This window comes from Sorex fumeus, unplaced genomic scaffold (genome assembly GCF_029834395.1).
Source record: "Sorex fumeus unplaced genomic scaffold, SorFum_2.1 ptg000081l, whole genome shotgun sequence".
NCBI lineage: Eukaryota > Metazoa > Chordata > Mammalia > Eulipotyphla > Soricidae > Sorex > Sorex fumeus.
In genome coordinates, this window is record NW_026606138.1 from 14928729 (window position 1) to 14943364 (window position 14636).

Below are 14636 nucleotides of genomic sequence, written 5' to 3' on the forward strand. Positions count from 1 at the left end.
AGTTTCATTTGATAATCTGTCACTGTCACTTTCCTCCCGTTGTTCATTGATTTGCTCGAGCAGGCCCAGTAACGTCTCCATTGTGACACTTGTTACTGTGTTTGGCATATCGAATACTTCACGGGGAGCTTGCCAGGCTTTGCTGTGTGGGCGAGATACTCTTGGTAGCTTGCCAGGCTCTCCGAGAGGGGCGGAGGAATCGAACCTGGGTCAGCCAGGTCAGCCGCACGCAAGGCAAACACCCTACCTGCTGTGCTATGGCTCCAACCCCATTTGATAATATTTTAATAAAATGAAATAAGCCTTTTCAGTGTGAATATAAATAACTTGCTAAGATTTATAAATAGAACAATAGTCATCTTGGTATAGGTATATAAATACATAAGTTGTCAACAGTTTCTTATTTTTCTCCTTTTGTTAAAAAATATTGAATGCAAAAAATTTCATTACTGTTTACTCTTATAGGTTAATCTATAGGTGATATTTACATTAATAGTATATATTAGTATTTAATGTATAAGTATTAATTTTGGACATAAAAGTTTCTCTTTAAATTTTTGTTTTTTTAATGTAGGATTATTGCTAATTATTCAGCCACTGACTAGGCTGGTTGAATTGGGCATGAACTCCACCTTACTTTTTTTTTTTTTTTTTTATAAATTTATTGAATCACTGTGAGAGCAATTACAAAGCTTTCGGGTTTAAGTCTCTGTCATACAATGATGAAACACCCGTCCCTTCACCAGTGCCCATTTTCTACCACCAAAAACCCCAGTATACCCCCCCATCCCACATCTTCCCCCTACCTGTGGGACAGGTGATTTCCACATTACTCTCTCTCTACTTTGATTACATTCAATATTTCTACCCCAGACCCACCATTATTATTTGGGATTTAACTCCAATACTCAGATCTGCTGAAAAGGCAACCGTCGTAGACAATTTGTTTTCTATTGCTGGTTATGAATAACATATTGTTGTGTGGACGCAGTAGTAGCCACACAATTTTGGAATTCTGGAATTTTAACAATTAAATCTGGAGGGATTTCTGCCAAAACACTGGGTTTCAAGATTAGTTCCTGAGTCTTTGGGATCATGGCTGTTAAGCAGCTTGATCAGGAGGCAGGGAGTCCATTTGTGGGTGGTGACCGGGGAGGTTTCTTTGGGGTGGGGAGGAAAGAGCTGGCTCCACCCCCATCCCATAGGTCCCACGTGTCCCGTCACTGGGGGCCCAAACCTGACTGTCTAATGGCTTCTGGAGGATGGTGGCCACTGAGCCGCCAAGGGGGAGCAGGTGGATGGACAGCACCCTTTCCCCCCTGGGGTGGCCTGGTGACAGTAACCTACTGCGGGGTCCAGACGCATTTCTGCCAAAACCTGCTGGGTTCTGAGATTTGTTTCTAAGTCTCTGGGATTATGGCTGATAAGCAGCTTGATCAGGAGCCAGAAAGGCCGTTCATGGACAGTGACTGGGGTCTCTTTGGGGTGGGGAGGAAAGGGCCGGCTCCACGCCCATCCCGTGAGGCCCCACGTGTCTTGTCACTGGGGGCCCAAACCTGACTGTCCAGTGGCCTCTGGAGGATGTTGGTCACTGAGCCACCAAGGGGGAGCAGGTAGATGGACAGCACCCTTTCCCTCCTGGGGGGGCCTGGCAACAGTAACCTACTGTGGGGTCCGGATGCATTTCTGCCAAAAGCTGCTGGGTTTTGAGATTTGTTTCTGAGTCTTTGGGATCATGGCTGTTAAACAGCTTGCTCAGGAGCCAGAGAGATCTTGCCTCCAATTATATAGCTGAGCCGGAGGTGGTTTGTGGATGTGTCTCCCACATACCTAATTTTTGGCTGTTTACTTTCTTGGTAAACTTGGCCCCAACTTGGCCAAAGGCACAGCAGCAATTTTGGGGTATCTAGTCGTCTGAAGGTACCATCAGGCTGCTGATGCACTCGCCTCATAGGTACAGACTGACCTGCTGGCGGCACTATATCCATCTCTTTAAAATTTTAAAAGAGCTTTCAAGACATAGTAGAAAAATCATAATTCAGTTTTAAACCTATTTTAAAATTACGCCAGGAGTAATTCCTGGAGTAATTCCTGAGTGCAGATCCAGGAGTAACCCCTGAGCATAGCCGGGTGTGACCCAAAAAGGGAAAAATACCCCAAAAATTGTCAAATCAAATGTACAGTTTTATGATTTGATATTTCTGTACATTTTGAAAGGATTCCCCCACCAAGTTAAATACTTGTTACCCCAAATATTTTTTGAGAATATTTTTAAAGTGGTTTTAAAAATAATAATTGTATAAAATTATTATTTATATTTATTATAGTATAGGGCTGGAGCGATAGCACAGCGGGTAGGGCATTTACCTTGCATGTGGCAAACATGGCCAACCCGAGTTCAATTCCTTCGACCCTCTTGGAGAGCCTGGCAAGCTACGAAAGTATCTCGCCTGCACGGCAAAGCCTGGAAAGCTAGCCGTGCTGTTTTTGATATGCCAAACACGTATTAAGTCTCACAATGTTATGGGGCCTGCTTGAGCAAATTGATGAACAACTGGAGGACAGTGACAGTGACAGTTAATGGAGTGTTCACTGACAGATTATATAGATAATATAGATAGATATAGATTATACAGATTATATAAATATAGATTATACAGATTATATAGATAAGTAGGTGGAGATTTTCATTCAGTGAAAATATCGATGTTAAAATTTGATAGAGACTTAAATACTTTGCTTAGATAGCAGGAGTGAAAATTAGGGAATACTATAATCCTAAAGAGGAACATCATATTAGGGCTATATTTGTACTGTTAGAAAAGTCATCCTATTTGAAATGACTCCAAGTCGTTTGAGTATTTGATTTATGTGGTTACCTATGGTATTTCTGGACTTTACTTTAGAAGATGACAGTTGATTTTGTAGGGAAATGGTTGCTAACTTAGCCATCTTTTGTTTTGAATTAGGAAGCTCTGGAGGAATCTGTGAAAAAAGTAAGCTCTATTCAGATGGCAAGAGGAAGTCCTTAAATACTGGAATCATCACTGTTCAGAACTATGGGTCTCACGTACCTCCCAAAGTCTCTCATATTACTTTTGCTCATGAAGTGGGACATAACTTTGGATCTCCAGTAAGTATTACCTGATTCTTAGCTGTGAAAAAAGTAGTGTAAACTCACTTTTATGTTGAATGGTTTTTGTCATTGTTTATAACACAAGCAAATGCATGCAGGTCAGGCACATTAGTCTGAGCTGTTCCTGGCCCTGTAAGCTTGCTTGCTTTCTCTTTCTCTTTTTGTTTTGGGACCATACTTGGTGGTGCTCAGGGTTTACACCTATCTCTGCACTCAGCGATCACTCTTGGCAGCAATTTGAGAACTATAATGGGTGCTGGGGATGGAACCCGGGTCAGCCGTGTGCACAGCGAGCATCTGCTGTTCTCTCTCTACCTCTCCTGTAAGCTTTCTCGTGAGCGGGATCGTCAAGGCCGATTTCTTCTTGAAAATGAAAATTCTAACGCTGTCAGACTTTGAGAGGATCTTTGTCTAGTTGTGATCATGTCATTTCTGCCTGACAGTAAGTGTGTGACCTTTTGGCGAGAGATGGGGTTCTCGCCCTTTCTCACACAGGCTGGATTGAGGAACGTGTGAGGTTTATTTTGTTGTTAAATGCATATAGGGGCATGCTGCTGTGTTCTGACAATGCTGTTTCCTTTTGTTTCTTTCTTGAAAAAAAATACGAATCACTTTATTTCTTTATTTATTTATGGTTTTTAGGGGTTACTACTGACTCTACACTCAGCAGTCACTCTTGGCAATGTTTAGGTAACCGTATGGGATGCTGGGGATTGAACCCTGGTCAACTGTGTTGAAGCAAACACCTTACCCATTGTGCTATCTCCAGTCCCAATGCTGCTTCTTTTATAGATGCTCTCTTTTCTTGTTTTGGGGCCACACCTGATTGATGCTGGGATCACTCCTGGTAGTGCTCAGGGGCCATATGGCTCTCATGAAGAAAATTCATGGAACTATAGTTGAGGATGTCTTTGTCCATATCTGAAACTATTTATGCACATATACCCATGTATCTTCTATTTTAGTTTTTAAAGCAGATTTTTTTTTTTTAACTTCTTGGCTTTTCCTTAAGATTATTGGAGGGCTAGAGTAAGGGGTTAAGGTGCTTGTCTTGCACACAGGTGACTCTGATTTGATCCCTTGCACTACAGATAGTCCCCCAAGCACTGCCAGAATTAAGCTCTGAGCACTACTGCATGTGACTCCAACCATCACCCTTACCACAAAAATAAAATGAAAATAAAGGGCAATGGACACTGGTGATGGAACTGGTGCTGGAACGTTGTATGCCTGAAATCCAAATATGAATAACTGTGATTCTAGGGGACTAAAGAAAATATTTGTTAAAGAAATGGTTATTGTATTTCTGCTCTTACTCAACATTTAGTTATATTTCTTTCCTTCGTTTTCTAGTTACCTTTCTTTTGAATTAGCTGGTGTGTCAACTCTCTTAGATGCATATTCTGTTTGTACTTACCTCTACAATTCTCTTTGGATTCCTTTGTTTTTAATTACTTAGTGTTTAAAAGTAATTTATTTTGTTTGGGCCATACTCTGGTCCTCAGGGCTTACTCCTGGCTCTGTGCGCAGGGGTCACTTCTGGTGGACTCATGGGAATCTATTGATCCCAGCTCAGCTGCATGAAGGCGAGTGCCCTACCCTCTGTACTTGCTCTTGGGCCCCTCGTTCTAGTCTCTGAATCGGTAAGCTTGGGCTGGAGACGGAGCTCAGTGGCTGAGTGTACGCTCTGCTCGCAGTAGGCCCAGCTTGTTTCCTGGCACCTCCTGGTCTGAGCCTGAGTATTAAGCTGGGAGGAGCCCCTGAGCACTCGCTGGTGGGTGAGGCCCAGCCTCCCTGCCCTCCACCCCAATTGTGGGGGAGCTTATTTTAATAGACTGTTACTGCTCTTTGCACTCTTTTTACTTTCTACTTGCAAAACCGATAAATTGTTTTTTTTCCATCCCTTCGAAGACAGTGGCCCCTTATAGAGCAAATTGATTTTCTTCTTACTGTAACATCAAATTATTTTCCTACTCAATTGAAAGATCCTTTTCTATAGGAAAATTCGTAAGCTTCCATTGTTCTTTTGATGAGAAAAATTATATTTAATCAGATGACCTGAAAACCTTATTTTCCTTCCTGTTTACATAACTTTATATTCTGTTTGATAGCATGATTCTGGGACAGAGTGCACTCCAGGAGAATCTAAGAATTTAGGCCAAAAAGAAAACGGCAATTACATCATGTATGCAAGAGCAACATCTGGGGACAAACTGAACAACAACAAATTCTCTCTCTGTAGTATTAGAAATATAAGTCAAGTGCTTGAGAAGAAAAGGAACAACTGCTTTGTTGGTATGTATATGTTTTTAACATACTGTATCATGGATATTTTTGAACATTCAAAAAGTGTGAAAGAATCACGTAGTGAATAACCATGTATCTATGTTTTATAGTTGTTAACACTTTTCGGTACTTGTTTTAATCACATGTTTATCAATAAATCCATCCCTCAGTTTGTAATTTTTTTTCATATAATGTGGATTATAGACATTATTCCTAAACATTAGAATGCTGCATGTCACAGACTGAATTTAATATTACATATAGTTCTCTATGTTTGTAGTATGTATATTACATGGAATATAAATCGTAAGTTCACTTGTTTTATGAACTTTGACAAATATATTTATTTTTTAAACTTAAACACCTATCAAGACTTAGAGCATTTGGGGGCTGGAGCAATAGCACAGCGGGTAGGGCGTTTGCCTTGCACGTGGCTGACCCAGGTTCAATTTTCAGCATCCCATATGGTTAACCAGGCACCGCCAGGTGTAATTCCTGAGAGCGTGAGCCAGGAGTTACCCCTGTGCAACACTGGGTGTGACCCAAAAAGAAAAAAAAAAAGAGAGAGAGCATTTCTAAAACTTGAGAAAACTGTTTTGTTTTCCTTCCCAATCAGACAGTACCCACAGCTTGTCCCCAGAGGCAGCCACCATTCTGATGATTTCACCTTCATTTAAAATGTTTTTTTTTTTCTTTAATTTATCTCAGCTTTATTCAAGTTTTTGTTGTATGCTATACGAATGAAGTCCTACCACTGGCGCCTATCTGTGGAAGGCGTAAAGTCTAGAGCTTCATCATTGTGCTTTGTTCCTCCTCCTGGCTGAGGAGTGTTACTTTGTGTAGTGTGTGTGTGTGTCGTGTAATGTGCTTGCATTACAGGCATCAGCTTGCATTGTCACTCTTCTGTGTAACTTCCTTGGTTTTCAGATTTGTACTAAAATGAATAAATCTGCCGTGAAAAATTTTTCCTTATTGTGGTAAAAGATACAAATATAATACGCACCTTAGTTTCTGTTTTAGCTAATTTCAAGTGTGCAGTGTGGTATATAGTCAATGTTCAGCCATCATGTATTTCTAAACTTTTCATCACTCTACACAACTCTGGTCGCTATTAGGGCAGTGATTCATGCTCCCCTCTTCCCAGCCTCTAGCGTATTATTTTTCCTTTCCTTCTATTTTAAAAATTGAATTTAAAAATTGAATCACTAGCATATTTTTTCTCTATTAATTCACCTGTTCTAAGTTCCTTATATAGATGGAATCACTCAGTAATTGCCCTTTTGTGTCTGGCTTCCTTCATTCAGCATAGTATTTTCTAGATTTATCCAACTTGTACCATGTGTCAGAATGGTATTTTAAGGCTCAGTAGTATTCCGTTGAATGAGCATTGTATTGATATACTATATTTATTCATCCATGTTACATGCCTGTTGTGGCACTTAATGTGGGTTTAATTTTATACTTGGATCATCCTCCTTGTGCTCCTGTCCTCTTTACAGAATTATAAAGTAAGTACATGACAGCCGTACCCAGATACATCCCCAGTGGTTCTCAGGCCTACTCCTGGCTCTGTCCTTGGGGTCCGCTAGCTTGTTTGCTCCTTGTGATTTGTCCCACTCTTTTTTTTTTCTTTTTTTTGGGGGGGGTAACACCAGCAATGCTCAGGTCCTGGCTCTGCACTCTGGAATTACTCCTGGTGGTGCTCAGGGGACCATATGGGATGCCAGGGATTGAACTTGGGTTGACCACATGCAGGGCAAACACCCTACCCACTGTACTATCCCTCCGACCCCTGTCCCACTCTTCTATGCATTTGTTTTCCTTTCTCCCTCTCTTTTGAGTTTTAAAAAATTGATGAGTTTTATTTTATTTTATTTCGGGGTGTGGGGTCTTAGGGCCACACCCAGTGGCACTCAAGGCTTCTTCCGGTTCTCTGCTCAGTTCTTGGCAGTGCTTGGGGGACCGTATGGGATGCTGGGGATTTGACCTGGGTCAGCCTCTTTGAAGGCAATTGCCATATCCACGGTACCAGCCCGATTTGTGAATTGTAAATAAAATTAATGTATGCATACAACATTTACTCTGTGTGACTTGTTTTTCTCAGAATCTGGCCAACCTATTTGCGGCAATGGAATGGTGGAAGAGGGGGAGGAGTGTGACTGTGGCTATAGTGACCAGTGTAAAGATGAGTGCTGCTACGACGCCAACCAGCCAGAGGGGAAGAAGTGCAAGCTGAGACCTGGAAAACAGTGCAGGTGCCATGGCACATTCATGTTCCGTATAAAGTCCTCAGACACAGTTCAGATACATTCAAAACTGAGATTAAGATAAGCAAATGGCTTTGAAACTTTATCTTTGTTCTATTTATTTTCTGGTATAGCATTACATAACGAGCAGTGGTTAATAACTAGACGTACTTGTGATTTTTAAGGTGTGCATAGGGTCTTTAAAAAGAACATACATAGGACGCTCAATAAAATGCATATTATTTTGTCCCTATGTTTTAAATGCTATTTTCCATATTTTCAGAATCATCACATATTTAGGTAATATGGAATTCACACTCATGCGGTTTAGTATTACATAGTTTTTTGGCCCTTGTTAAGTCTAACTTTGGTAATAATAGATATAAGAACTAAAATAGTTTACATGTGAGGCCGGAGCGATAGCACAGCGGGTAGGGCGTTTGCCTTGCACGCTGCTGACCTGGGTTCGATCCCCGGCATCCCATATGGTCCCCCAAGCACCGCCAGGAGTAATTCCTGAGTGCAGAGCCAGGAATAACCCCTGAGCATCACTGGGTGTGACCCAAAAAGCCAAAAAAAAAAAAAGTTTGCATGATACTTTTTAAATAACTGCTCTGTTACCCTGGATTTTAGAAAAATAAATTGGCAAATGTATAAAGTAATTAAATAATTTGCCTATTAACTATTTTTTCCAAGGTAGTCTTTCTCTAAAGGTAGACAGATGAAGAATGCAGAATGTACTTTGTCTTTATTAGATAGAAACCAGAGTCATTTTTTTGGCAATTACTAGAATGTTGATATTTACTAGCACTGTAGCACCGTCTTCCTGTTGTTCTTTGATTTGCCTGATTGGGCACCAGTAAAAAAACTTATTACTGTTTTTTATTTTTTTATTTTATTTTTTTTGGTATCCTCTCATTTTGTTACTAGAATTGTATGCCAGTAACTCCCTTGTTCATAAAATGAGATTAGGATTTAAAACTGAGGAACATAGATAAGTAAATGAGAAATATTCTTGTGACTTGAATTCCTCTATGTCCCCCAGTCCCAGCCAGGGGCCATGCTGTACGGCGCAGTGTGCATTCAAGGCCAAAACCGAGAAGTGTCGGGATGACTCTGACTGCGCGAAGGAAGGAATATGCAACGGCGTCACAGCGCTCTGCCCAGCGTCCGACCCCAAGCCCAACTTCACAGACTGTAACAGGAACACACAAGTGTGCATTAATGGGGTGAGCACTGGGGTTATGTGTGTCCCATTTCATTTTGCCAAACTGCTTTTCAAGGTGCTTGTTCACTGACTCCGGGACTGTGAATAGCTCCTCGCCCTGTGCCTGCACGACACAGGGGCAGGGTCACTTGCCCGCCTGAGAGGATGTGAGCAGCTACAGGCTTGTCTTTCATTTTCTCAACTTTGTCTGTTTGATATTCTTTTTTTTTCTTCTTCTTCTTTTCTTCGCACCTGGCAATACACAAGGGTTCCTCCTGGCCTCTGCACTCAGGAATTACTCCTGGTGGTACTCAGGGGACCATATGGGATGCTGGGAATTGAACCCGGGTCGGCCGCATGCAAGGCAAATGCCCTACCTGCAGTGCTATCTCTCCAGCCCTGTATTTGATATTCTTGAGAAAAAAAATAGTTGTACAATGGGGCATGTGACTCTATGCTGATTTTAAGTCTCAGACTTTTATATCTCAGTAAAGGAGCTCTCTGGTTCCATTTTCTCTAAATGTGAATTGAAGCCTTTTTTCTCTTATTCCAGAGCTATAATGACCAATATAATATAGATTGCCATAGGAACCTTTTGGGGGTGGTGCGCCAGGGCTACTTTCTCCTACTCCAGGGTAGTTTCTCGTAGCGTGTGGGGAGCATTTGGTGCTGGGGATTGAGCCTGGGCCTCTGCTCGTGAGCCTGTGCTCCAGCTCGCTGGTGCTCTCTGGTCACTGTTTAGGTGCCTGGAAGCCCCGGTTTCTCTCTGTGCATTGATGATATGCTTCTGCCCTTCCCTTTCTTATTGCTGGATGCCCAGGGACTGTGTGTGGGCCTGTCTGCTGAGCCCGCAGGAGCCTGCGTGGCAGGTTGAGGCGTGGGCAGGATATGTGCCATTCAGCACCTCTCGCCGTGGTCTCTGCTTCTCTGCCTCACTGCTGGACAGTGCTCCCTGGAGGCACGCTCTGAACTGAGACCAGGAACCCTGGTGGCGGTACTCACAGGCGTGCTTCCCAGACTGCATATTGTGACAGGGCTGTGGCGCAGCTTCCATTCATGATGCGGGCTGCACTCCCTTATTTGTGGGGATGTTTGCAAATACTTGGCTGGGAGTCCGAGCCGCCAGGTGTGCACTTGGTACTTGAGGGCCGCTGCACGGGGTCTCAGCTCAGGCCTGCATGTCTGTGAGGCCACAGCGTGGTTCCCCAGGCCTCTTCCCATTGCTTGCAAGAGTTCTTGTCGTGGGCCGGAGCCATAGTGTCATGGGTAGGGCACTTGCACAGGTCGACCCTGGTTTAATCCCTGGTGCCCCTTGAGTACAGAGCCAGGAATAAGCCCTGAGCATCACTAAATGTGGCCACAAAACAAAAACAGATTTCCTTTTTTTTTTTTTTTTGGCTTTTTGGGTCACACCCATCAATGCTCAGAGGTTGCTCCTGGTTCTGCACTCAGGAATTACTACCCCTGGCTGTGCTTGGGGGACCATATAGGATGCCAGGAATCAAAACCCAAGTTGGCCGCTTGCAAGGCAAATGTCCTACCCGCTGTGCTATCTATCGCTCGGCCCCAGATTTCCTGTTTCATTTGCATTCACTCATTTTCAGTTGTGATAGTACTCTCTCCTTCCCTCAACCCTCCCCTTTACATTTCTACTTAATTATGTTTGACATTGAAAGCATATACATGCCTGTTTTTATGAGCAGTGGACTTCTATAGAGATTAAGTAATTTGTTTTTTATTTCCTTTCAGCAATGCGCAGGTTCTATATGTGAGAAATACGGCTTGGAGGAGTGTACTTGTGCCAGCTCTGATGGCAAAGATGATAAGGAACTGTGCCATGTCTGCTGCATGAAGAAGAGTAAGTCTGTAAAGATAGGAATCCAGGCTTGCTCTTCCAAGCCCCATTCTTCCCCCGCCCCCAATCTCCCACACCCCGCTCTTCCCACTTCCCCCCCACCCCCACATACACTTTCCACTCTGAAGAAGCCTTTATTTTCTCTTGAACACATTCTTTTCTTTCTGTCCCCTCAAAATACATCTTTCTAAGGATTTTAGTCAATAAAAAACTATTTTGCTTCACAACCCATTATTTCCTTCCTAAGAACTAAGTGTTGAACTTTAACAAAAGTTTGGACAGATTGTTCCCAGTTTGGCCAATCCTCTTAAAGAAAATTTCAAAGTAGCATAGCATTGTGTTTTGCTGTTTAGTTCCAGTAGTATCTTTGAAATGATATACTAGACCCAAAACTTGCAACTTTATACCATTAATCAATATCAATGTTGCTAGAAGAGTTTAAAGCCATTGTATGCCGTAAGTTGAGTTCCTGGTTGGTTGTTTCCAACATGCAAGTTAAATTACCATGGTGTGCAACCTAACTGTAATGAAATTCACTGCATGCTGTGTTGATGATTTCTGGCGTGTCTGTTTTCCTCCCTCAGTGCCCAGCTGGTCTGCTGTGGGTAATTCTTCTTTGACCTTTGATATTTTTTCCCCAGTGGAGCCATTGACTTGTGCCAGCACCGGGTCGCTGCAGTGGAGCAAGCACTTCATTGGCCGAACGATCACCCTGCAGCCTGGATCCCCTTGCAATGATTTCAGAGGCTATTGTGATGTTTTCATGCGGTGCAGATTAGTAGATGCTGATGGTCCTCTTGCAAGACTTAAAAAAGCAATTTTCAGTCCAGAGCTCTATGAAAACATTGCTGAATGGATTGTGGTAAGTGCAGTTTTTACTTATAAAGACATGTTTTGACCTGGACCAGGGATATAGCTTAGTGGCAGAGCACTTGCCAGGGGTTTTATTCTTGGCATCTCAAAGAGAAAAAAAGGGGAAGGAGGGGGAAAGGATTGATCGTAAGAGCACCTTGTATGGTAAAGCAGATTAATCAGGCTTTTTAAAAGAATTTGCCTTACGCGTCAGTGTTTTTAATTCCATGTTTCTGTTGACAATCCTGTGTACTCTCGATCCTTTGTGCTTATGGATTTCATCACCGTAGAGGTGCCTCCCTAGAAGGTGACGGAGGAGCCTCATTGGCGTTTGATAGGCAAGGGGAAAGGCGATTAAATGTCCTGCTTTGCTTCAGATGATCCTATATTACAGATCCCAGCTTGTCCACACTGTCTGGGAAATGCTAGTCCGCTTGTTAGAAATGCGGTTTTCTGGGGTTCAGGAGCTAGCCGAAGGGCTCAAGCATGCAGAGGCCCAGGTTCCATCCTAGGCATTGCAGGAAGGAGAGTGACCCTGATGCATGCCCGTGTGGCCCACCCCAGTGTCACTGTCAGACCTACTCCAGAGGTTGCAAACTGGTTATCTGTGTTTTAATACTGGGTAGTTTCTGGTTTTGCTTAGAGATGGGAACCATTTCTTTTGCAGGTGAGTGCTGATTGCTTGAGCAGCTGTCCAAATCATAGGACTCTCTCCGTAGCTAGTAGGTTGCTCTTAGCTTCCCTTAAGACCCTGAGGCATGTAGTGGGTTAGAGATGAGACTGTAGTCTGTGTAGGTTGAGTTTCCCAAACTGATGTGCTCCCTGTGGGTGAAGGATTGACAGTGCAGGGCTGGGTGTGATCACTTGGCCTGTGTGTGCCATCCCCGAGTTCCGCACTGTCACCACATGGTCCCTTGAGCACTACCAGAAACAGGATTTCAGTACCCAACTGATGAGGATGGTCCAAAACTAAAAAGATAAGTTATAGGAATAGACCAGTTGTAGACCATAGGTCAAATCTGATTTGTTTTTTGTTGTAAATAATGTTTGACATATAGAGAGACTGCTATCTCTCTGAGTCTTATGTTTGTTTTTATAGTGATTTATAGTATTTGGTATGTCTTTCACCTTTTTTGTTAAGTGCTGAGCTGTTTGTTAGGTACGGTTGAGCCTTCTGTGCTATGGTTTTGCTCCTAGTTGAGCCGTGGGCTTCTACACAACTCTCCCTTCTGCTTTTCTGTGTTCCTACTGGGCCATCAGCTGTGTGGACTTCTGGTGTTGCTCTACTGGGCCGTGCCTGCTTCTGCAGTGTGGCTGGGAGCTTCAGTGGCAGGGCGTCCTGTCTGGCTCAGCCACTGCGGCCACTGTCGGTGGTCAGTGCTGGGGCTGGGCCCGTGGGGTGTGTGGAGATCTGGGCCTTCCCACGGGGCAAGGACTTGACCTCTCACCCTATGCAGGCGCCAGCAGTCTGGCCTGGAGACTGGGCCTGCAGCTTCTGTGCAGGGGACTTCTCTCCTGCTTTGCTTGTTTGCCAGTTATTTGGTGAAGTCTCAAAGAATTTCTAGGTATTTGATCCTGCCACGCAAAAGATAGTGTTTAACTTCTTTTCCTCCTTAGCACCCTCATTTCTGGATTTCCTCCCCCCCCCCCCCATTTTCTCTAGCTTGGGGTTGCTTGGAAATGTTCCTCAAAGAGTTTAGAAAATTCTGGAATGTTTGGAGATCTTCGTGAACTTTTGCTCCCATCCATGATGAGAGTGAAGCCTTTCTCCATTTCTTCATTATATCTGGTGCTGCATGAGAAACTGGGGGTTGAAATCTGAGTTCTCAGAGACCTGAGGAACCATCAGGGACTTTTGCTTGCAAAATCCAAATCAGTGTTTGCATCTGTGATTGTGGGCCTAGATGTCTGCTAGAGATTCGTGGTCATTTGTGACCTGTAATGAGAAAGTTCACTATCCATACCTGGCAGCAGGTGGGAGACTGACGTCTGGCTGACCTGTGGAGCGGCTGTTGTTTGTGGCTGTGTGTCCCTGGCAGGGCTACGTGTCAGAACACAAATGTGCCATGGCCCTGACACTTCTGTCGGATTGCCCTCACCGAGAGCTGGGCACTCTGGCTCACCCAGCCTAGCAGTTCCCGTCATCTCCTGTGTGTGCATGACCTGGGTGTGGAGATCCAGACCTGCTTACCAGGCGGCTGTCCCCAGAGGCATCACCCTTGCCATGTGAACTTGAACTTCTGCTTCTTGCTGGCTGAGAATGCTTGGGAAGGCGTGACTTGCTTGCCAGCAGCTGACAGAGGGCTGGGGGTGCCAAGTCTGTGGGCTTGACTGAGCAAGTGCCGATCAGCCATGAGCTTGCTCTGTTGCTGACCTGGGGCTGGTGGAGCTCCCCTCAGGAACGGTGGGTGCTCGCCAACTACCAGCAGCTGAGACAACACCAGTGCCAGCACAGTCCCTCGCTTCCCGGCGCAGCGGATATGGAAACACAGCTGCGTGTCTGGGAGGTCTGGGCCCTTGGCACCCCCGGCCATGCTTCCCTGGGCCTTGGAGCAGTGGGGCTGACCACCGCTGCCTTCCTCCGTGCTCCTGCCCCTGGTCTGTGACGCTGCTGGCAGTGTGCTGCACCCCCGCCCCGGGCTTCCAGCACAAGCCCACCTTGTGGTTCCTCCCACAGCAGTGTTCTTCTGGGGTAGGGGGGAAGGGTGGCACCTGGGGTCAGAGATGTTTCTTTTAATCACTCAGCAGGACTCTCCTAAGTTTTCAAGTCAGCCATCTCTCCTTGTTCCATAGCATGAAATCTCCTGGAAATTTGAGGCTTGAGTGCCTACATTTTTGTTTGTTTCTGGGCCACATCCAGTGGTGCTCAGGGTGTACTCCTGGCTCAGGGCTCAGGGTCACTCCTGGTGAGCGCAGGGACCATATGGGGTGATGGGGATCAAACATGGGTTGGACAGTTGGCAAATGCCTGTCACTCTGCCCCCGGGTGCCCTAAATTTAATTCTCTTCTTTGGTGTGGTTTCTTGTGGGGTCCAGGAATATTCTGAACTATTT

The 14636-nt window shown here is 44.3% G+C and overlaps 1 protein-coding gene across 1 annotated transcript in view; it reads left to right on the forward strand.

Moving 5' to 3' along the window:
• The window catches only part of ADAM10 (ADAM metallopeptidase domain 10), a 119047-nt gene that overhangs the window by 98045 nt on the left and 6366 nt on the right, over nucleotides 1-14636 (forward strand). The window contains exons 9-14 of the mRNA XM_056130842.1: nucleotides 2970-3133; nucleotides 5248-5431; nucleotides 7527-7677; nucleotides 8714-8897; nucleotides 10625-10733; nucleotides 11372-11592. Coding sequence (XP_055986817.1) covers nucleotides 2970-3133; nucleotides 5248-5431; nucleotides 7527-7677; nucleotides 8714-8897; nucleotides 10625-10733; nucleotides 11372-11592 — 1013 coding nt within the window. The remainder of the gene's footprint in view (nucleotides 1-2969; nucleotides 3134-5247; nucleotides 5432-7526; nucleotides 7678-8713; nucleotides 8898-10624; nucleotides 10734-11371; nucleotides 11593-14636) is intronic.